A 23,128-nucleotide genomic window follows, 5' to 3' on the forward strand; every position below is an offset into this window, starting at 1 on the left:
AAGTGCCCCATCCATATTAATGTACACTAAGGATTGACAAGTCACATCAATAATCCTTAATCTATATGTTGCAGTCACTCTAATTTTGCATTCAGGTTATATTTTTGAAGAGATGTATACAGGCCTTGGATTTATTATAACCTACAGAGCTGTAATCCTGCCTTGCTTTGGACAACATCAGTGAGAAAATATAAACTATCTGATGCTTCAACTAAAAAGATGCGTCACTCTCTGCAGATCCTCTATAAGCTTAGAGCCCAATTTGTGACAGTTACACATGGTTATCTTTGGTGTCCTGAAGTAAGACACTGAAACTGCTGCGGGGAGTGTTTAGCGTCTGAGCCAGCAGCTGACCTTCCCGTTCCTCAAAGTGAAGCGAGAGGGAATTCTTCTTTTGATTAGGCGTGAATTTTTATACAGGATCAAGGTGAAAGTAAACTTTGGAGTCTGGATTTTAATCAGCTTTTAAAGGTGAAAGCAGAACACAGAGGCTGGGAAACACATTTTGAAGTTGGTTATGAAGTCAGAGAGTTATCTGAAAGAGAATCTCTCATTATAATTACCACTGACTTTTAATAAGCCACTACCCCATGAGTCCTGGGAAAGTGATTTGAGTAATATGTGTGCTGAAATGTCTAATTGTGCATGAAACAAATCCAAACACGAAACAGAACTTTATGGAAGGTGATTATTTTCAAAAGTCAAAGAAAGGTGTAACATTTCACAGCGAGCCGAGCGGTAAATAGCAATCACACCTTCAGTAAAGTAGAAAGAGCTATTACGCCTGCCACGGCTGGCTGCATGAGAAATATGGAAAATGTGTGTTAAATAATTCATCAATCGTCCAAATGTACATGAAAAGGACATCATTTTTCCATAGTGTAAGCAGACGTAAACAACAAACTGAAAGGGAGATGGGGGTGTGGGGTAAAAATGAAATCAAGCAGATCCTATTAATCACCTCCGTGTGGTGACAGGCAATACCTCTCAGTGCTTAGCAACCAACTCCTGCAGGGCATAAGTGATGAGATTTACCACCGCATCTCCTCTCCAAACTTATGAAACTGTCCATTGTGTGGCAGCAGATATCTAACACACATGGCCTTATCACAATGTTCAGCAGTTCGAGTTGGTTTTTCAAGCTGCTGTTATTAATAATTCAAACAATGTATAAGAGGATCGATAAAGCGAGAAGAACATGAATCACAGTCTTCAGTTTCATACAGAATTCAGCAGCAGACGCAGCCTCTCATCTTCAGTCAGTACGCTTCAGACATGTGAAGATGTTGACACACACACACACACTTTCTCACAGTGACGTCTTACCTTGAAAAGGCGAAGTATGTTGGCCACCATGATGGAGACGGAGCTGGACGAGGCTCCGATGACGCCCACCACCCTCTCTGGTTTGGTGATAATTGGGGCTCCACCGCCCAGACACTTGACGTCACTCCCGTCCTTCTCGATGAGCGCCTGCACGAAGGTGAGCGACTGCTCCAAGGCGTGAGTGTCTCTGGAGCAGGTGTCCAGCACACGCGCCCCCAGCGTGATGTTAGGCAGTAGGTTATTGTCATTATTGATGCGGTCAAGGGCAAAGAGCATGGCCTCCAGTCTGTGGATACCCTTTTCCTTCTTCAGCTCCCCGCACGGCTTGCCATCGTGGCCCCTGGCGTGCACTGGGAAGAGCCCTCCTAAGGAGATATCCCCGTCAATGCGGATGGAGTTCAAATGCGTGTGTCCCGGCCCTTTGGGTTTGGCAGCCTGAGCGGCCTTTGGGGAGCTGTAAAGAAGCAGCAGCAGCAACGGCAAAATCACGCCGTGTCGTTGGCAGCCGGTCTGATCCGGTCGACACGCCAGGGGTTGAAACATGACCACGGACCAAGAACACATCCGCACGGTACAACCAAACCCAGCAATCAGGGAACAACAGCAGCCAGGTATTATTTTATGATGGCCAGAGGGTTAATTGCAATACCTCTTGAAGCGGTTGGCACAGAAAAGCTTTCCTCTCATGTCTCTCCTCTCTCCCGGGCATTCAATTAATGTAGAAAAGGAGCCGGGCTCTTCCACAGGATGTAATCCTGCTCTCTTCTCCTCTTTCACTCCCTCACTCCATCATCTGACCACGGCGGTGGTATGCAGCTGTTCTCGTGTCTGCTGTTACTCACAGACTTGCCTATGGAGATCCTTCACTTGGGGCATGAGGGAAGAACAAAGGTGAACGATAAGCTTTTCCTCTCTCCCCCTCTCTATCTCTCCGTGTGTTTCTTTCCTCTCCACCTCAATCAGAAGTTTTTAATCTCCCTTGTTCCCCTGGGCAGGGATTTGGTATATGTCAGAGCCCTCAGGCCTGCTTAGGTCCACAGGCTTCAGAGTGAATTCCTGGAAGATGAAAAAGAGAGGAGCTGTGAGAAAAGGAGAAACAGGAAGAAAAGGCACAGGCATTTGTATTGCTATGAGCTTTTCAGTACCTCTTTTTTAGCTGAACACTTTTTTTCTGCAGCATTATGTGGAATGAAAAGACATTTCTGCTTCCAAACTCCTCTCTTCTCTTTTCACAGCCTTCCTACGTCTATCATTTTGAATTCTAAAGGTTTCCATGAACTCTCAAGGTTGACAGGGCTGAGTCAGATCTCTGTGCTTCCTATTCAGCCATCAGCCTTGTTGGCAGACACACTTGGCCTTTATCAAAATAATGTGACATTCATGGCTTAGCATTTTACCATTCGTTACTGCTGGTTTTATGTTAGCCAGGTATGTTTAGACCATGTGAAGGCTCTGGGACACACGACTCTGCTGTGGATATAAAGGGGTATGAGTTAGCTTGGGGGCTTTCAGAGGGTTGGCTGTGACAGAGAGCAGAGCAGACACACACAAAAATTGGAGAGATATCTAGAGGCATCTTTTGTGATTACCTCAGAACATGACTGCTGTGAAACAACTAGAAGATAAGCCTAGACATTACAGCTTCATTCTTTCCTCGCTTCTCATCAACCATCGCTGCAGTCTCACTCTCAGCAGCCTTGGGTTGAAACAATTATTCCAAACAAAGTCTCACCATTTCCGCCACATTATTCCCTCAGAGATGATCGTATCGTCAAACATACAGAGTTTCAGCTGAGTAAATAGGCGCCTGATTACACTGATCTCTCTTTGTATCAAACCCACCACTTCAGCCTCACCTGGATTTCTCTCCTTACTTCAGGCCAATCAGTGACAATATGATATAATGAAAATCGTGCATGGCCTCAGAGTCTGTTAAGCATGTCTGAGTCACTACCTTTCATTTTAACAAACCATCAGGGTTCAAGGTGGGAGTTTCAGACTGTAATTATGTCATCACAGGTGGACGGCCACTTTTAGAAGAGAATCCCTCCATGCTGTGTTATACATGCTGACTTCTGGTTCAGGGCTAATATTAACTCTGCTGAGACATAATCCAGATCACTGGTCACTGTAATTTTGCTTTTGAAGGTGTAATCATATTACATAGGTTGCATACACTCACCGGCCCCTTTTTGGGCATACCTGTCCAACTGCTCATTAACGCAAATTTCTAATCAGCCAATCACGTGGCAGCAAATCAATGCATTTAGGCACATAGACATGGTCAAGACAATCTGCTGCAATTGAATTGGGTAAGAAAGGTGATTTAAGAGACTTTGAACGTGGTATGGTTGTTGGTGCCAGACAAGCTGGTCTGAGTATTTCAGAAACTGCTGATCTACTGGGATTTTAACCCACAACCATCTCTAGAGTTTACAGAGAATGGTCCCAAAAAGAGAAAATGTCCAATGAGCAGCAGTTCTGTGGGCCAAAATGCTTTGTTGATGCCAGAGGTCAGAGGAGAATGGACAGACTGGTTGGAGCTGATAGAAAGGCAACAGTAACTCAAAAAATCACTGGTTACAACCAAGGTCTGCAGAAGAGCATCTCTGAACGCACAACACGTCAAACCTTGAGGCAGATGGGCTACAGCAGCGTAAAACCACACCGGGTGACCCTCCTGTCAGCTAAGAACAGGAAACTGAGGCTACAATTCACACAGGCTCACCAAAAGTGGACAATAGAAGATTGGAAAAAAATTGCCTGGTCTGATGAGTCTGGATTTCTGCTCCACATTCAGATGGTAGGGTCAGAATTTTGTATCAACAACATGAAAGCATGGATCCACCCTGCCTTTTATCAACGGTTCAGGCTGCTGCTGCTGGTGTAATGGTGTGGGGGATATTTTCTTGGCCCCTTAGTACCAATTGAGCATTGTCTAACCGCCACAGCCTACCTGAATATTGTTGCTGACCATGTCCATCCCTTTATGACCACCTTGTACCATCTTCTGATGGCTACATCCAACACGGTAATGGACCATGTCATAAAGCTGGAATCATCTCAGACTGGTTTCTTGAACATGACAGTGAGTTCCCTGTACTCAAATGGCCTCCACAGTCCCCAGATCTCAATCCAATAGAGCACCTTTGGGATGTGGTGGAACGGGAGAGTCTCATCATGGATGTTCAGCCAACAAATCTGCAGTAATTGTCTATCACCATGCCATCATGTCAATATGGACCAAACTCTCTGAGGAATGTTTCAATCCTTTCCTTTCAGAGGTGGCGCTGTGTCCTTTTTTGATAAGCTAAGCTGCAAACAAGTTTCGGTTCACCCAAAGCGGAAGCAACATTCTCACGACAATGGTTAAGATGGATACAGCCATAGCTCTTTTTCTTACATACTATGGGTGTTAATACAGTAATGAACTGGGTCTACCATGACTTTTTTAACATCTATGTTAAAAGGAAGGCTGTTCCCTTCTCACTCCAGAATTGAGACTCGCTGCTTTCTGTTGCCATAGTGTTTGTTTGTTGTGTTGAAGAACAGTGGCCCTATTTATCATTGTCATACTCCCCCTTCTGGGTGAAATTTGCTCGCGCTGAACGATGAGGCGTATTGAGTCCTGCCAAATCCAGCCACAGTCCTATAGCGTGTATACATGCACGTTTTAATGAGATAGCAATCGCATCATCTACGTTTGACAATTTAACTATGCTCAGTCAGTTCTCGGTCTAGCTAAGGTGTTTATATGCAGCTTAATAGTCTGATCCTGTGCTGACTAAGTCCTGTTCCCTTTTTTTCTTTTTGTTTTGTTTCTTTTTAAGTCATTTTTTGGCTTCTTTTTGCCCTTAATGGGACAGGAGAGGACCGTGGATAGAGCAGGACAAAGGGTAAGAGTGGGGAAAGAGGATTCTAACCCAGTCTGCCCACACGAGGGCAAACCTGACGGACTTAGACCACTAGGCCATCTGTGTTCTGAGTCCAGTCTAGTCAGCGATGTTGTCTGTAAAAGGAATATTCATAACTTTAGAGAGAGAAAAGCCAGAGATCGGTGACCCTGGCAGTCTTTTGAGGTGGTTGGACGTTGCTCAAAGCTGTGTGAAATGAACAAATCCAGAACCAGGCACAAAACAGTGAGCACTAGTTAACAAGTTATTACACAAGTGAGTCTAGAAGTTTCACACTGACATCAAGCCTCCAATGCCTCTTTGGAGGCATCTCATGATACCCCTAAGTCTAGACCATCAGGTTGAGGACCATTGGTGTTTAAAATGTTTAACAAAGATGAAAAGACATCACAAAAACTACCTTGGGCTGAAGTGTGTACCTCCAAACTGCTTTTGTGTATCTGAAATAGTCTAAACACCAAAGACATTCAGTAAATGTCAAAAATATTTTCAATTAATTACAGTTGAAGATTTGGAAAACATGGGTTAAACTGGAGATAGGAATAATGTTTTATGAGTTTTCACAGATATTGAAACCAAATAACTCTTTTAAAAGGGAACCAAATGAATCAGAAGTTCTTTTCATGAAAATATGCACAATTTACTCAGAGCTTGACCTCTGTTTTTTTTCTTCTTTGTGTCATTTTCTCAAGTCTAGAGGGATGGTTGGCTTTTTGATTTTAATCTTACTGAGAAGCAAAGCCTGAAATGAATCAGTTTTTATCAAAGACATTTTTTTGATTAGTTCAGATCTTATGAGATGGCTATTGTTAAGATACTTTTATTAAGTTTGCAGCTCTTCCAAATGTTTGCTGTGCTTACTTTTTCCAATCTTTGTTTAAGGTTGTTAAATTACAAATCACTTTTTGAACATCTCAAGACAAATATTCAAGTTAAATCAGGAAAAAATTCCCCTTGTAAAACTGCACACTTCCTGTATCACTCCCTTTCATGCTCAAATTTGAATTAAAGCCTAAGAAGTGGGAATCTTATTATTCTTATAGAATTAAAGTTAAGCAAAATTAATGTGCATTAATTCCTTGATTGACATTTTGATCATAAATTAAAACAGATTAAGGAAAATATCTTTCGAGAGCATATGGCTCCACCATGTGCAGCCAGGTGTTTTGTTAGATTGCACTGAGTAGGAAACAAAGAAGGGAGGACTTACATGCAGCCATGAAATTTACAAATAAGAGATCAAAAAGTCAAACTTAAACTTACATCAAATGTTCAAGCCAAGCCAAAAAGTTTGGACAAAAAACACAGGGGAACACTGGAGCATGAAACACAAAGACAGTAAAAAGGGACAACACAATGATGGAAGGCAGACAAGAGGCGACACAGACTGAATGCTGACAGGAGCGATCAGAAACAGGTGAGACAACGAGACACAGGTGGAACTAATCAGGACACAACCACAAGGAAGGGAAACACAAGAGCAGGAAGTAACAGATTGGACATAAGACTTACAGAAACATGACAGGAATATATAGGCACACAAGACATGGGCTACTGATTAACAACAAGGGAAGAAACAAGAATGACTTATAACTGATACAAGCAGGAAAGAAAACAAGAAATTAACGTGAGGAATTTCTCCAAAATAAATCACTGCAAAGCAAAAGTTGTCAAAGTTAACCTTTAACTCAATTACAGAAGATGAGGAAAGACTTTAACAGCAAACATCACTCTCCATCTCCTCATCCACTTACGCTGTTAGCCTGGTCTCTAACATATTTTTGTAATGAAGTGTTTTTTTGTGAATGTCTACTCATTTTAACAACCTGATATTTAATAAACATAAAGAGAAACCTCTGAAGCTTACAAATGATCAAACTAAGGAAATAAGACTTGAAATAATCTTTGGTTGCAACTTCACATTCAGTAAGCATTAGCTAAAGCCAGGCATACACTGTGCGATATTTTAAATTGTTTGACTCAGCTCCATCTCAAACTGCACGACTCAATCGCTGAGGTCAAAGGTTTGCAGCCCACGAATCATGTTCTTATCTATCTCACACTATACGACCTGATGCCCTGACCCGACTTCACTGCTCACACTATACATCCACACGTCAGACCCTGTATCCTTCTTCTTCTATGGCATTTGGGAGCTGGACTCTTGTATCCAGCTCTGCAACGTCAAAAGAAGGAGAAGAAAAAACCTGGAAGTGGGAGACGCACACTGAAGATGCTCGACAAAACAAACGCACTGCCATGGCAATTTTTACTACTCTGTGTGAAGAGACAACTTAAAAAAAGAAAGAAGAAGACTTATATAGGCAAAGAATTGGCTGGGCAGACGTGGGTCATACAGTCCTTCAGTTCTTCAGTTCTTCAGCGGGAACAAGAGGTAAGCAGCGACAGCTAAATTAAACTTTAGACCAACTTCTCCCAACATCAGACGCTACTTCAGAGATCACACATGCTCTGTGCTACAGGTTGAGGCAAGTTGGCTCGTGGCACTGCTTCTCTGCTACTACTGTGGGATACCTTCATGAGGAGCAACCAAACATGTTTGATTTTCTTGTGATCAACAGATTTGTGATCGGCAGCACGTCGTGAGGTGTCAATCTTTCCTTATTACCCCACATAAACTACGCGGAGCAGGACACACAACTAAGCTGAAATTAGGCCCGATCCAAAAAATAGAGACACAAGTGGCAAATCAGCTCAAAATGAGCCCACAATCGCACAGTGTATGCCCAGCTTAAGGTAAACCATGAAAATAAGCTGCTGTGAAGTCTGTTTTGTCCATAGACTTAAAAAAATGGCTCGAAGTGAAGTCGCCACAAAAACTGCTCCCCCTGGTGACTGCCTGCAGTATAGGCCAAAAAAAAACTGTCTCCAGTCATTCCCGATGGGCTGTGGTCAAACTTTAAAAACTTATCACACCTCATAGAAATGTTTCTCACATTAGATTGTTGTGGTGATTTGAAGATACCATTTGGCTGTCTTGTATTCAAGTCCTCTTTTTTCTTAAGAGTTTCGTTTTCATTAGTTGTAAGAGGTTAAAAACAAGGTTTTACCTCAAATTTAATGATGATTGACAGCTGACGTTATTTTGAATTTTTTTCGGGGATTGTAAAATATGTCGGGAGGTAGGGTCAAGAAGTGATAAGACTCTCGAAAGAAAAAAATATATATATTTTTGTCACTCGGCTCCACTCAGATTCTCCCAGAATACCTCACAGTCTCTACTGCGCAGACTCTGGCTGCACAACTGCTATAATGGCTGCACCTGTGGCAGGGTAATTTTGGCTTCAAAACCATACAATGGTAAGTGGCTCAGCCACACTGTCCACTCTACATATAGTCTATGATTTTGTCACTGATGCTTGCTCTATTTTGTACACCTGATGGTCTTTGCTGCTGCTTTCCCTGCCTTGGATTTTAATGTATGCACGTAAATGAGATGGGAAATGTGCACTCCATGGCTCGGGTTTGGTATTTCACTTAGGCTGGAGAACGGGTGGGGAGTTTGCCTAATATGATTTAATGCAAGCAAATAACCTATACAGGAGATTCAGGAACATTACAAGCTCCATATTCAGTTACAGGGATAGACAAAAACAGTGAAAAGCTCACAAAATACTCACATTTTTAGTGAATCAATGGACTTATTGTTTCAACTTATCTTACTGCTTCCGTTAATTGATTCATTTGTGTTTCTGTATCAATGCAGATCCAAAGCTGAACACATCTAAGTACTGTATCTTTCTATTTCTTCCCCGATAGACACACACACACAATACCAGCATTCAATAGAGACACAAAATATGCCTCTACAAGCTGCCCTGTATGTTCATATCTACACACTGTTCAACCCTGGAGCTGTAATAGGCAGTGAAAGAACAATCTCCTGGCACACAGCGGCAGAATGGGCCTGTAGACATTGGTTTTCCAGCGGAGTGGGTTGAAGCCTTGGATCGGCAACGGCTGAGATTCATTGAGAGCATATTGGAAGTGACAAGGTCCTTTGAATACACCCAACTATCTCCTACTGAGAGAGAAGTAATTTTTCAGGGTTGATTCACTGCAGGTCCACTTTAACTGCAGCAGAGCACATGACAAGTGGAGAGACTGGAGAGGCAGCCCACTCACCTCAGCCCCCCCGCTAACCAAATACAGACCATGCACAAGAATATCCAACATCGACCAACGCTGAGGAGAAGGCAGGGAGCTGCCAGCAACGATGGGTAAAGATAGATAAGAAAGACAAAAAAGTACACGGCTCAGATGTGAAACTGTTCTGCTAGAATGCAGCTTCCTCGACAGATGTCATCAAACTTCAAGTCTGTACCAAAGACAAACAGGTGAAGAGACAGCTCATACATCTGCCTCAGACTGTAAAACACTGAGCCTATCTGAAGGGGGATCTCAAGTGCAACTGATGGAAAAAGATGCTTCAGCACACCAAAGATTACAGCCAGCATTATCATGTTAATCAGCTTATTTGGGCTGGTTCCAGATGTATATCTTGTATTGTTCTTCTCTGACCAGGACGGAGGTAATTCATTCTTTAATCTTGAAGATCTTAGTGCTGTGGGGGAGGGCTGGATCTACCCGCTGAATAAATCACTCCAGAAAGAACTATCGCTCTGTAGAGTTCACATTTTAATCAGGCACAGAGGTGAGGGGGGACCACCTTTCAGAGATCTATTCTACATGAAGGTAGCAGACAGCGGCACATTAGCATACGAAGTGAAATCCAGCCTTACATCAGGTTTAGACTGAAGCAAAGACTCTGTGCTTCATATGCTAAATCTCAAACCGAACTTCATTGTAAATGTAACTCAGCTTTGGTTTACTTATGAGCTGCTGCAATGTTCACAGTGTTACAAAGAAAACAAGCTTCCAAAGTAGTGAATAGGAAGAAAAAACGTTTGCCTCTTTACAAATCAGCCCATAATGGCGCTCCCCAATAAACACGTACAACAAAGAATCAAAGAAAAACAACGAAACACTCACCAGTTACACAAAATGTCAAAGACAGCTGCAGGAATTATTGGAGATTCATTTCAAGGGAGAACAACCTTTCCTCAGGTGCAAAGCCTGTTTCAAAATATGCATTCATTTCGAAAGGCCACACAATAACCTTCGGGCACATAAGAGAGCCACAGAGGCAGCTGGACAACCTGAAACACCTTTATTCATGATGAGGACAGAACCCGGCAGCTGTAGGTGGTACACTTAAGAGCATTAAAGCAGATCTGTTTTTACTTTCTGCATGTTGAAGTTGTTGGTTTTGGTGAATTAGTAATAAAAGGTTTATCTTAATGAGTGTTTGGAACTGAAATATTATGCAACAAAGTGATGTTTTTAAGACAGAGTGTGGGTGTTGTTTTTTAAGTGTGTCAGATGTCACTTTGCCTCCACATGAAATCACAAGACTAATTTCCAGAGCGTAAAGAACATTTCTGTTTAGGTGGTTAAGGTTCACAGAAAACTAAGTAGATTTGAAGGTTTTACACATGGATTGTCAATTTTATGGCAGCGTCTGTCAAAATATTTCATTAAAGTCACTTTGAAGGTAGTGTTCATGACATTTTAGAGTTTATCTCTTGAAGATGTGAGAGAAAAATGTGAGGAAATGGAATATAGAATGTTGTTTTGTTTTTTTTTTTGTTTTTGTTATCTGCATATTGGTGTTGCTGCATTGGGTCAAACCGCACAGTAAAGTTGTTTTTAATGTGCGTAATAAGGTTAGTAGGTCCCGTATGGGGTCACATGGGAAGGGCTGGCAAAAATAATTCACCCACTTGTTTGTTTTCAAAATCTGAGCCAGGGGTAGTGATGTCAAAGAGAGGCAGTGTCCCAACTCCTCAGTAAGGAAAGTTGCTATTGGCTGTCCTGGAAATACCTAAAAGGTGTCAGCACCTTATTTGCATAATTGGCTGTTTTAGGACAGAGGAACCAAAAAAAAAAAATAAAACACAACAAACAAACAGTAAATATGTTTCTTAAGATGAACTTTCTTCAGTCATTTTTTAAAGGCAAAAATAACAACCCACCTCCTTTATCCCAGCTTGGAACGTAAAAGTGACCAAAAACAAAAAACTCATTTGCATGCAGTCGCCTGCTCTGGCTGCAGCTGGGAGGGACTGCTGTGCGAGCCAGGAAGACTTGTCCATCTCTGACTGGTTTTGACTGGGGAAATTGATCTTACCCTGCTTGTTGAGAAGAGTCAGATCAATATACGCCTTCAGGTCAGAGTCTTCGGAAAAAGGTGTTAGACCAGTCTCTAGTCGCTTTAAAAAAATAAATAAAAAAAAAAAAAAAGCAATATCTCCAAATTGGTGACACTGAACAGAGGAGGCTCTGGGATAGTACTCTGGGGGACTCTGTATGTACAGTGCATCCAGGAAGTATTCACAGAGCTTCCCTTTTTCCATACTTGATGTCACAGCCTTATTCCAAAACGGAATAAATACACTTTTTTCTCTCAAAATTATACAAACAATGCCCCATAGTCGCAACATGAAAAAAAAGTTTGTAAAAAAAAAAAAATTGTAAATGTGTTAAGAATTAAAGACTAAGACATCCATTGTACACAACAGAGTGACCATCAGGTTCTTGGGCTATGTCCACACGTAGCTGGCTATTTGGAAAACTGCATTTTTTTTTTTGTACATTTAGGCCTGACGTGCACACGAAACTGCAGTTTTACATCACTGACAACAATGTTTTCTGAAAATTTCAGCTAAAGTGAAGACTGGTGGTGGTTTTGTGAAGACACCGAGAAACTGAGTTTTAGGTTCTCAAATGTCACAAGTGAATGATGGTGGTTCTTCCTGACTGGATGGCACAGGTTTTATGTCGGATTAAGACTTGTGATGGGTTTGGCATGCTTCGAGCCGTACTCACCTACAGATTTGCCAGCTACATGTAAACAAGGCCTTGGTCACCTCCCTGACTCAGGCCCTTCTCTCTCATCACTCAGTTTAGCCAGCCCTAGGAGGAGTCCTGGTGGTTCTGAACTTCTTCCATTTACAGATGATGAAGGCCACTGTGCTCATTGTGACCTTCGAAGCAGCAGAAAATTTTCTGTACCCTTGCCTGGATTTGTGTCTTTTATAGACAGGTGTGTGCCTTTCCAAATCAGGTCCAATCAACCGAATGTACCACAGGTGGACTCAGATAAAGCTGTGGGAACACCTGAAAGATGATCAGTGGAAACAGGACACACCAGAGCTTAAGACTGAGAAAGACTGAGAATACTTAAGTGTGTGTGATTTTGTTTTTAAGTTTTTAGTTGATTCTTAATCAATTTGAAAAAAAAATTAAAAAGTTTTGGGATGAGGCTGTAACATAACAATATGTGGGTAAAGTGAAGTGCTATGACTACTTTCTGGATGCACTGTAATTTCCTCTGTCCTTGAGATAAGATTCAAAACAAATGAGCACTGTGCCAGAAAGCAGTGCCAACCACTTCTCTTTAAAACATGTAATGTTTTTTTTTTTAACAACAGCCCAAGTTGCGCCCTGAATTTATCCAACATGGCACCACTGGTTGTTTGAAATCCATAACATCAAACAGGAATCCACGGTTTTAAGTCACGTATGACTTATTCTGATGTCTTTCCACATTTCTTGCAACTCTACCTATGAAGGCAACACCACACAAGTTGTTTTGAAGGCAACCTTAATGATATGCCAGCATTTGCCCTTTGCAAGAGTGTGCTAAAAATGTCCATGACTCATCTTGTACTGAGAGGAAGGAGGAGGTTGGGATCTTTTTGAAAATGTTAAAATTTTCTGCACATCAAAGATTTCTAGTTTAGCAAGTTAGAAAAAAGTGATCAAATGGTTTTAATGTGAAGAAAACAACAGAGTTAAGTGTTGGCTTTGATCAGCTGTTATCAGAAAGGTCTGGAAATAGTGTTTTTGTAAGTCATACAGAGCCAAACATTTGAAAGATGTTCTCGACTTAAATTGCATTAAGGGGAAAAGGACAAAATCTGTTTAGGGATGCTCTGTTTTTACTCTTTCCGCGTTAATGTTCTTGTTTTTGGCAATTTAGTATAAAAGATTTGACTGATTGAGTGGTTTTGAGTGAAATAAAAACAAATAAATTCTGAGTTTAATGTGCAAAAGAAGTCACAGTGTAGGTGTTTTTATGTTTTATAAGAAGCCGTGTCTCATTGAGGGGCTGTTTTTTAAAAAACACATCAAAAATTCCCACAAAACCAGAACTAAGTTACACATTTATTACTGATGAGTCTTTCTTTGTTGGTAGCTCTGTGCCAGTATTTGACACTAAAAATGACTTTTAAAAATAGGTGTTTGCAGGTAATTCTAATGCATATTAAAGTTTGTCCCCTAATAACAGAACCTGATGACTCATCCTGCACTCAGAGGAAAGAAAACAGCTTGGAAGCTAGTAAGCTAGGAGAGAGAAACAATCTTCATGTTTGCGCTCTCACATTCCAGTCTTCTGGATCCTGTAAATGCCAATCAATATCCACAACAAGAACCATACCCGTGTCCTGTTTCCTCAAGAAAAAAAGCTGAATGAATTACCAACCTGCTCACCACAAGGCCACGAGTGCTGATGTTCAAAAGATGTCCAGAGATGTTATACTAATAGGATAGTGAACAGGGAAGATTTGATCCAGAAAGATCTGCAAACCCTCTTTGTACTGAGGTTTCTGAAAGAGCAAGAACGTAACAAACAGAATCTCTTATCACTGAAAGGTATGCATCTTTCCACTCTCCTCTACCCTCCTGCCCTTTCAAGTACGCCTGAGCTGAAAACACTTAAGATGTGTTTTCTTTGAAGCTGAAGATGTGTTGTGTAGTCCAGAACCTACAGACCTCCTCTTATTCACTCCAGAAAATTCCCAGCAGCAGTCTGAACACCCTACAATCCAATCAGTACCGCAAAGGGAACATTTTAAATACAAACAAGGAAACATCTGAAATAAGCGTCTATTTATTTTCAGCAGATTATTCCCCTCTTCATCTTCTGAGACCCAAGCAGCTGCTGGATGGAGAAGGCAGCCAGGGAAACTTTTAGAGCCGTGCTGTAGCTCTGCTCTCACAGATGGGCAGGAGGGGCTCTCTAATTGACACTCCAGCATGTTGATGCTGCACAGCAGATCAATAGGAAGGTAGAGGGAGGGGGGGCTGCCCAGAGGAAAATGAATGGAGAAAGCAGGCCTGAGATGCACACACAGAGAGGAGAGCCTGCAGGAGGCTGCTACTAGCTTTCTAATGGAAGAGAAGTTATTGAAATGAGCCATGCAGGATACGTCAATAAGAACGGATCAAACTTTCAAAGTTGCTCTTTGTTCATATTTGTAAGTGGCTGGAGTATAATACCTTACTGTTCAAGCAGCAAATGCAGGGAAGTGCCATGCAATTAGTGCAATACTCTGAGCAGAGATAGCCATCTGTCACTGATCTGCTTTTTCAACTCACCAGCTCCGCTCTCCAAACCGGAAAACTCTGCTCTCACAGAACATATTTAGTGTTTGTGTTGAAATCTGACCAATCTGATATACATTTTAAGCAAAGAAAACAAAGCTGAGTTCTTGTCTTTGAATTTATAAACCATAAGTGTAGTTTGGTAACGGCACCATCAGGGGTGGTGTCCATATTGGATTGCTGTCTCAACCTAACATCCAGATACCTAACCTCAGGTAAAAAGATGGTGGCCAACAGCGCCCACCTCTGTCTGTTGAATTATCCAGAAATCCAATAAAGCAAAACCTGTAACCTAAGTATTTTAAAACTAATGAGTTAGAGGAAAATTCATCCTTTGTACAGTGTGTTCTGGTAGAAAAATTTGCATATTAGACCAAAATTTGCACCTGGCAGTAAACATGTTTAACTGTTTCAATTTTTTTCTTTCTTTTATTATTTATTTTATTTATTTCTTTATTAACATCCAACTTGATAACATTAAGAAGCAAAGATTTTAACAGTACTTACACTTGAAGTGTGGCTGAGTTGACTGACAGGTTGGGGAGTCGAACCTGTTTTTTTACTAGGCTTCAGGTCTCTGCTTTGTCTCTTCGTCTGTTTCTAGGTTGATCAAAAGCTAGGCTGAGTTAGCAAATCCAGTATGGCATCCTCCATTTTTTGGCCTTTATAAACTTCTCCAGAAATCAACGGGTGACATTACTGTCTGTGTTTGCATGCAGTCAGTAACCCTTTCATATTTGGAATGCTAGCAATAACCTGGTTGCGCTCAGCTATGTAAAACACCAATAACCCCTTTGAAAAACTGAATTATACTCACATTCATATGCTTATATTCTGAAAACCTTAAAAAAAGAAACATTCTTTTCTAACCTGAATATTTGGTCATGTATATGCCTATCTGGATATCCCCATCGAAAGGAACATTAATTTGTGCTCTGTAAAAATTTGTGCTCTACCTGGCATACTGTTTCCCAGAATACACAGCGCTAACGCTGTTTGTCTATGCGGTGGCAGGTTTTGGTGAATTACCGCCATCCACTGGAATGAATCGGCATTATAATTACAAAATAACACTAACGTTTGACCGTCCATGAGATAGAAGTGAAATGATGTGAAGAAACACCCGAAAATCTTGTCACTCCCAGTCATAAAAGAGGTGTTTACTTCTACAAATTCATTAGCCCATATAAATCACTAATTCACTTTTTAAACCATATGTGGATTATATAAAAGTGTTTTTTCCATCAGCTGTAAAAAAAAAAAAAAAAAAATCGCTTTCAGATTTGTCTTGTTTTCAGTGAACAATGTAACTTTTAGTGTAAGATTAGAAATCAAGAATGATGATTCTATTTGATATGATTAACTAAATAACCAAATGCCAAGATCTGCCCGTTGCTTGTTTTGTTGCTTTATATTAAAGGCATAAAAAACCCCAACATCATCTGTAGCTCCACCTTTTGAGACTGGAAACCAGAGAGTACCAGTTCCAGAAACTGGAATGTTGACCTTAACATGAATATTTACTGCATGTAAATGTAGCCACAAAATTCAGTCCACCAACAAACCTTGATCCCAAGAGGTCAGTTTAGCCTCTTTTTGTATTTGACATATGCTTTTGCAACACATGCGTGTAAAGTTATGATCACCAGAGGATGAGTTGAGAGACCTCAAGTGGCACCAGTTTGGTTAAAGGGGACATATCATGCTGATCCCTGATTTAATACTTACATATAATATAATAAATTTGAAAACAAGACCTTTCACCCCCTGAATTTTCAAAAGATGAGATATTGTATTTTTTCTGGTATCCTAGAACGAGATTTGATGCCTCTGAAAACAGGTCATTGCCAGATGGCCGCGAGATTTCAAACGTTGTGACGACACGAGGATCCTTTCTTTTTGTTGGAGTACTCTGATAAAGCAGCTCCTCCTCTGTGATGTCAGTCACACAACCGCCACCGAGGGATACACGCACCAAGAGCCGAGTATAAACGTATAAACTAAACATGTTACAGTGCCGGTTTGACTCACCACACTGAAGCGTCCTGAGATGATCTGTGTTGAGGTGGATTTTCTTCCTCCTGAGCTGCAGAACCGTTCGGGTCTGACTCGGGGTCCAATACAAAAGGACGTATCCTACACTCTGCCATTTTATTAGTGCTATCAATGCCTTATGGTGAAGTTTTGGCAAACAGCAAACTCGCTCGCTCTGCCCCATTCAATGTGGCGATTTTGTAAATACTGCCATGCTGCAAAAACCGCCCCCTGGCTCTACCCCCTCCGCCCCTCTGATAGAACTGACCAATCAGAGCACAAAGGGCTGTGACGTTGCGAGGTTACTGGAGGTAATTCTCGAAACAGAGCGTTTCAACGAGATCTTCTGAATGGCCTTAACTGAGGATATTGAGAACGCTATTGTGGGGCAATGAAGGAACTAAATGACTTGTACTGAGGGCAGAAATGCTTTACAGGCATCCTAGTCTGGCATAGTGAAAAGGAGAAAAGGATATGTCCCCTTTAAGCGGTCGCAGCATGCGCCCCATGTAAAGAGGCTAAGGTCTTCATTACTAGGCTGCTTGTTGACCCTGAGCTACATGACATCCACACTCTTCTTTCCATGTGCACTCATATCTTTTCTGCTATCCCATCAAAAATTGTAAAGAACATGTTTAAAAATTCAAGATTTCAAGAAATCAACTGAGTCCAACTCTTGCATGTTCAGCTTCAGGGGGGATCAGCCAAAGATCAGCAGTGACAAGTGTCCTAGTCCTTTACGTCCTGTTCTCAGGATGTAACTTCAGCTGTTTGTTGTTTGGCTATCTGACAAGTTTACAAGAAAAAATCTGTATTTTAAGCCAAATAATAAGCAGGTGGAAAATCAGTTTTTTGTTTGAGCATCAGTAATTGTTGTATGTATGTTATAGAACTACAAAAGTTCTGTTCAAATACAGGTAAAATGTCAAAACTTTCACTATTAAGAGTGGGGAGTTTGTTCCTCTAAAAAGCCTCCTTGTCTGGAAGTGGATCAGTTCTCCTGTAAAGGACCTCAAGCAAAACCAGTCAGCTCTTTGTCTGAAGTCAGTCACAAGTGAGAGCGGCAGATTGACTCACTTATTCTGACATCTGACGCAGAGACAGTCAGCCAAGTGGGAGAAATGTGTGTCAATGAAAGTTTCACAAGCATCAAGTCTATTAGAGCTGTAAATTAAAAGAGGTGGAGAGAAGAAAAATGGATGAGAAGTGGGACTGTGTGATAAGATTATGTCATTAGGTCATAGCCTGTACTTCCAGACACTGCTCTGTGAATGTCTGATGAGGAGATAGGAGCAGATACTGTGGCTGTGACACAGATCAGGTATTTTCATAAACCTAAGTCGGATATGAAACGATAAGGTTGATTATCAGGAAATTTCTCCTTGAAGATCTCATATATAAACAATGAGGGCTGATTAAAGTTAAACAGAGCTCCAGACTCACTCTTTTTATGGTACAAACGATATAAAACAATGAAGAGCAGCCATACCTGTACACGGGATGATTGACAGTTTTGCTTAAACAAGGTGAATGTAGGTTTCATCATTATCAAGAAGGTGGTTAATGAATTTTTTAGCTATTATCTCGTCTGTCAGTCAACTGTTCCTCCTCCACGGGTAGTTTTATTATTGTGTTGACGTCAAAGAACATCTCACAAAGGTGTATATTTTTCTTATGAGATATGGATTTCTGGAAAAGCATTAACATTTAATCGTTGCACAGTCACTGCTACAGTATGTGCATAAATTTGTCAGGGTAAATCTTGCCTCACAACAGAAACAGTCCTGATGAACAGTCTTTACAGCCTGCTGTCGCAGTATGCATTCGAGACAAGGAGCAATCTTGATAGCAGCTTATGTTGTACTTCACAAAAGACAGAAGCCTCCACTCACTCTGATGTGTGCAGCCTCAATGTGTTTTTTTTTTTCTCTCTTATGTTTCAGGGTGATTTTTTCCGAGCCTTGCAGGGGCTGAGCAGTGTTTCCCTGCATTTTTGCATACTTCACGAAAATAACTGATTACAGTTATCAGAGTAGCAGATTGCAGAGAGGAAGCTACCTCTCAAAGCTGAGCTGGCTTTATAGTGCACTGCAAAGGCAACCAAATTGTAGAAAATTACAGATGTAGCTTTCAACACAATGGGACTATCTCCTGACACCACGTTCGCGTTTGCTCTAATTATGACACCTGTTTGCACCGGTCATTGTTACACCACCCTAAACGCCCTCACATCACAGAAGCAGGTTCAAACGCTGCAGAGGAACCAGGATACAAATAATCTCCATCAATTTCCTCTCTAATTCCTCCGATCCATCTTTCAAACAGTACAATCATCTCTGCAGTCCTCTGAGAAATCAGCAGGAATAAGTATTTCTCTTGTTGTAATAACCAGTGTATCAGAATCAATTACAAAATTTTTTTACAGAAGATAACTTTAATTTCTGACAGCTTATTACAATTCAGAGCTGCAAATCAACACAGAGAACAGCTAATTATAACAAGTACAACATTAAATTTACTACTTAAGAGCTGACTGGCATTGAAATCTAAACCCTGTCATGTTGACTGGTCCTGATTTATGATTTCTTTTGTCCTGTAATTAAGAATAATACTTTCTGCACAGCTTAAGGATGCAACTGATTATTTTGGTGACAACAAAGCTCCTTTAATAAACATTTTAATTGTGTTGTTTATGGCGCCCCCTGTGGACAAAGCAGTATCCCTTATTACCCCTCTGATTTTGTCCTGTTCATGTGTATGTAGTCAAATGACATCTTCACCAAGGCAGTTTTCTGTAACATGAGTTATGAGGCATCATATTGTGCAAGTAATTAACATTTAATGTAATTTAAAGACAATAAACATCACATCAGGTCATGTTTGTGATGCAAATGACATAAAGACTGTGCTGCAAATTAGGTGGGTTATGAGAGGAAAGTTAATTATATATATATATATATATATATATATATATATATATATATATATATATATATATATATATATATATATATATATATATATATATATATATATATATATATATATGTGTGTGTATATATATATATATATATATATATATATATATATATATATATATATATATATATATATATATACTAGCATGTCAAAATTGCTCTGATAAGCTTCACTGACAGTGGGAAAATCATTTTATTCACATCTGGTGTGAAGATATCACCTTTCTTCCTCCAACAGTTTCAGACATGCCAGCCTATTTGTCACCTTCTTCGGTGTCATTTCTGTTGTCTCGTCTTTGTCTTGAGTGCAATGACTTTTTTTTGCTTCTACATACGACTTGGAAAGGTCCTGCAACTTCAGGTCAAAAAAGCATCATCAGGCAAAGAGGTGGTGGCAAACAGCGCCCTCATCCGTCTGTTGAATTAGCCAGAAATCCCACTATGTAAAACTTGTAACCTTAGTGTTTTAAAAATGAATGAGTTAGGGGAAAATCTGTCCTTTGTACAGTGTGTTCTGGTAGAAAATGAGCCAATTAGACCACAATTTGCACCTGGTAGTAAACATGTTTAATATCTCCAAATAAGTGTGCCAATGGCATCTTATTAACATCCACCTTGAAAACATTATGGAGCAAAGAGTTAAAGAGAGAGCACACTTGACACATGGCTGATTTTACCTGGTTTCCACTTGGCTTCAAGGTCTCTGCTCCATCTCTTCGCCTGTTTCTAGGTTGATCAAAAGCTAGGCTGAGTCAACAAATCCATCCTCCTTTTTTGCCATCATAAACTTCTCCAGAAATCAACAGGTGGCATCACTGTCCATGTTTACATGCAGTCAGTAACCCTTTCATATTTGGAATTCTAGCAATAACCTGGTTGCGCACAGCCATGTAAAACACCAATAACCCCTTTGAGAAACCGGAATATGCTTATATTCCAGTTTTTAAAAACCCAAAATGCACCCCTCCTTTTCTAACGCGAATATTTGGTCATGCATACACCTATCGGGATAGGAGCATTAATTTGAGTTTTCTGCAGTAAGTCCACTGTGTTGCTGTTACAATGGATACAGGAAGAAAATGAGGAAATGACGCACATTGCATCATGGGGCTCTAATTTGGTGGCGCAGCGCAGGGGGCGCAGGCCTGGCGCAACCCGCGCAGTGTTAATTTCACGCTGCCAATTTGACAATTTGGTAGACCGTCTGCGCAGAGATGGGTGTGACTGCGCGCCAGGGGGAGTTGACGGTGCACCAGGAGGAGACGTCGGCATATTCATGTTGGCGCAGTGACAATTTCGTGCCAAAAAAGTGTGCTGAAAGTTTGCTAGCTCCAACCTGGTCTCCAACCTGGATACAAATACACACTATACACAACACAGCTTGGAAATATGGCAAATACCTCCAGGAATTAAAAACATCTTACATTAAACCAGACACTTGCAGGTCTTTTCAGTGTGTTACTGTAGTTTGCTTACACAGTGACTGAAAGTTTGCTAAGCATTACACTATCCTTATCCTTGTTATCATTAAAACATCAGATAGCCTTTAGATTTTCCCATCATGGTTAAAAAAAAAAAAATCCATCACAGACTGTAAATATTTGATTTTTGCGCTCTGTGTAACTAACACTCTGCTGTTGGATTACTTAAATACTCTACTACTACTCTCAAGATTTGACAGTATGACTAACACTGTGGATAACCCATACAGACATGGTGCTGTAAATGAATTTGTATAAGACAAGCAGGTTAATCATGGAGTTTCTTCTTGCTGAGGGGCTCTTTGTTCTGTGTGATGTAAATATTTTGCATATCAGAGCATGAGTCTCCAAGGAAAAAATCTACAGAGGAAAGAGAAAATGATTGAAAACGATCCCAATCTCCTCACTTTGATATCTGATACGTACTGTCACTTCTGGATTCAAAGAGAGGAAGATATGAGCATGAAGCTTTAAATTTTAACTCTGGGGCACATTAATTAAAGAAACCGCTAAATGCATTTGACAGTTGTGATTTATTTAGAAGTGATGTATGTGGTAAATCCTGCTAAGACACGATATTATGCAATATCTGTCGGTGGCCATTTGATTTCTCCTCTCAGAGAACCCCGAGGAAACATGGGTGCAATTTATCTCTGGAAATATCAACTACATGACACCCACACCAGAGAGCCGCTCCATTTCTGTGCCTGCTGCACTGAAATTTTCAGAACATGCAAACAAGGCTTATTAACGCGTAGCTGGAGCTGTGCTTTTTTTCGACACACTGAGTATAATGTGTTGTTTTGAAGAAAAGGTTGAGGACTGGGTGGATGGAGAAGAAGTAGAAGAAATGGGCCGTCCTTAAATTTTTTTGTTTACTTGCTCTGGATGCCTTTCCGTGCCGGCTAATGGAGGGCTAAGATCACTGAGCTGCATCTAGCAGCAGATAAATGGACTGAAATGTGAGAACAAGCCCTGATTCTCCTGCCCTGGAAGTGCAGAGGCAGAAATCTCATGCTGCTTAAAAAGGATGAAGATGCTATAAGAGGGGAAACCATCAGGGAGCTGGGAGAGCGTATTAAAATCTGTTGACTTCCTGTTCACTGACTGACTGATCTAGTGACTAACATCTTGCTATAATGATGAAATACACACCCACGCATATTCCACTGTTCCCACTCTTCTTTCTTCGCAGACTCTTATCCTTTTATTCACTGAGGCTCCCGTGCTCTTGTTTGGCACCCAGTTCTGCTTAGTATTCATCACTGCCACCAGGTTTCCTTCCTATAAAGCTTTAGATTCCTACCTATCATCACATGCTCGCCTTGAGGCCTGGCATGAAAATGATTCAGGGGGCAGTCTTGAATCTGGGATCTACAGGTTAAAATATATCCAAACGTCCAGGTCTCTCAAAGCCTCTGGGCTCTGAAGTCTGATCTCTCCCTCGCTTGCTCGGTCTGTGAAGCAGGTTAATGGTCCGGTAAAAAGATGGCATGAGGTGAACCATCTCCTGCCTCCTGTTGACTCTAAGCAGTGGCTGGTAATGATGCCTGGCGCACACTTCATCTTATGGGTCAAACACTTGTTTCTTTTTTTAACCCTTTAAACTGAGAGTGAGAGGTTGGATTTACAAATCAAACCTAAAGACTGAATTTTAAATGAAAACCATAACAGGTGAAGGGTTTCTTTTTTTGCAGTAAGAAGCTAAGGCATCTTTTGCATACCTGTATCTCTGTGCATTGACAGTTTTGACAGACTGGCAGCTTGCCAACAGGTGCAAAACGACTGTTTGTGTGTGGTGACTGTTTTTCACATGATCCTGATGTAATCAATACCAGTTAGAAACTGTTACAGAGAAAGATTTCACACTTTCTTAGCAGAAAGTTACATCTTCCTTTGAATCAATCATCACACTGTGTAGTTG

The 23,128-nt window shown here is 40.8% G+C and overlaps 1 protein-coding gene across 1 annotated transcript in view; it reads right to left on the bottom strand.

Moving 5' to 3' along the window:
• Positions 1–23,128, bottom strand: part of LOC141787868 (metabotropic glutamate receptor 4-like) — a 298,257-nt gene that overhangs the window by 225,115 nt on the left and 50,014 nt on the right. The window contains exon 2 of the mRNA XM_074666566.1: positions 1,327–2,382. Coding sequence (XP_074522667.1) covers positions 1,327–1,890 — 564 coding nt within the window. The 5' untranslated portion in view covers positions 1,891–2,382. The remainder of the gene's footprint in view (positions 1–1,326; positions 2,383–23,128) is intronic.

The sequence above is a fragment of the Halichoeres trimaculatus genome, unplaced genomic scaffold (assembly GCF_033239565.1).
Source record: "Halichoeres trimaculatus isolate MK-OKI-2021-1 unplaced genomic scaffold, fHalTri1.1 fHalTri1_scaffold_1, whole genome shotgun sequence".
Taxonomy (NCBI): Eukaryota; Metazoa; Chordata; class Actinopteri; order Labriformes; family Labridae; genus Halichoeres; species Halichoeres trimaculatus.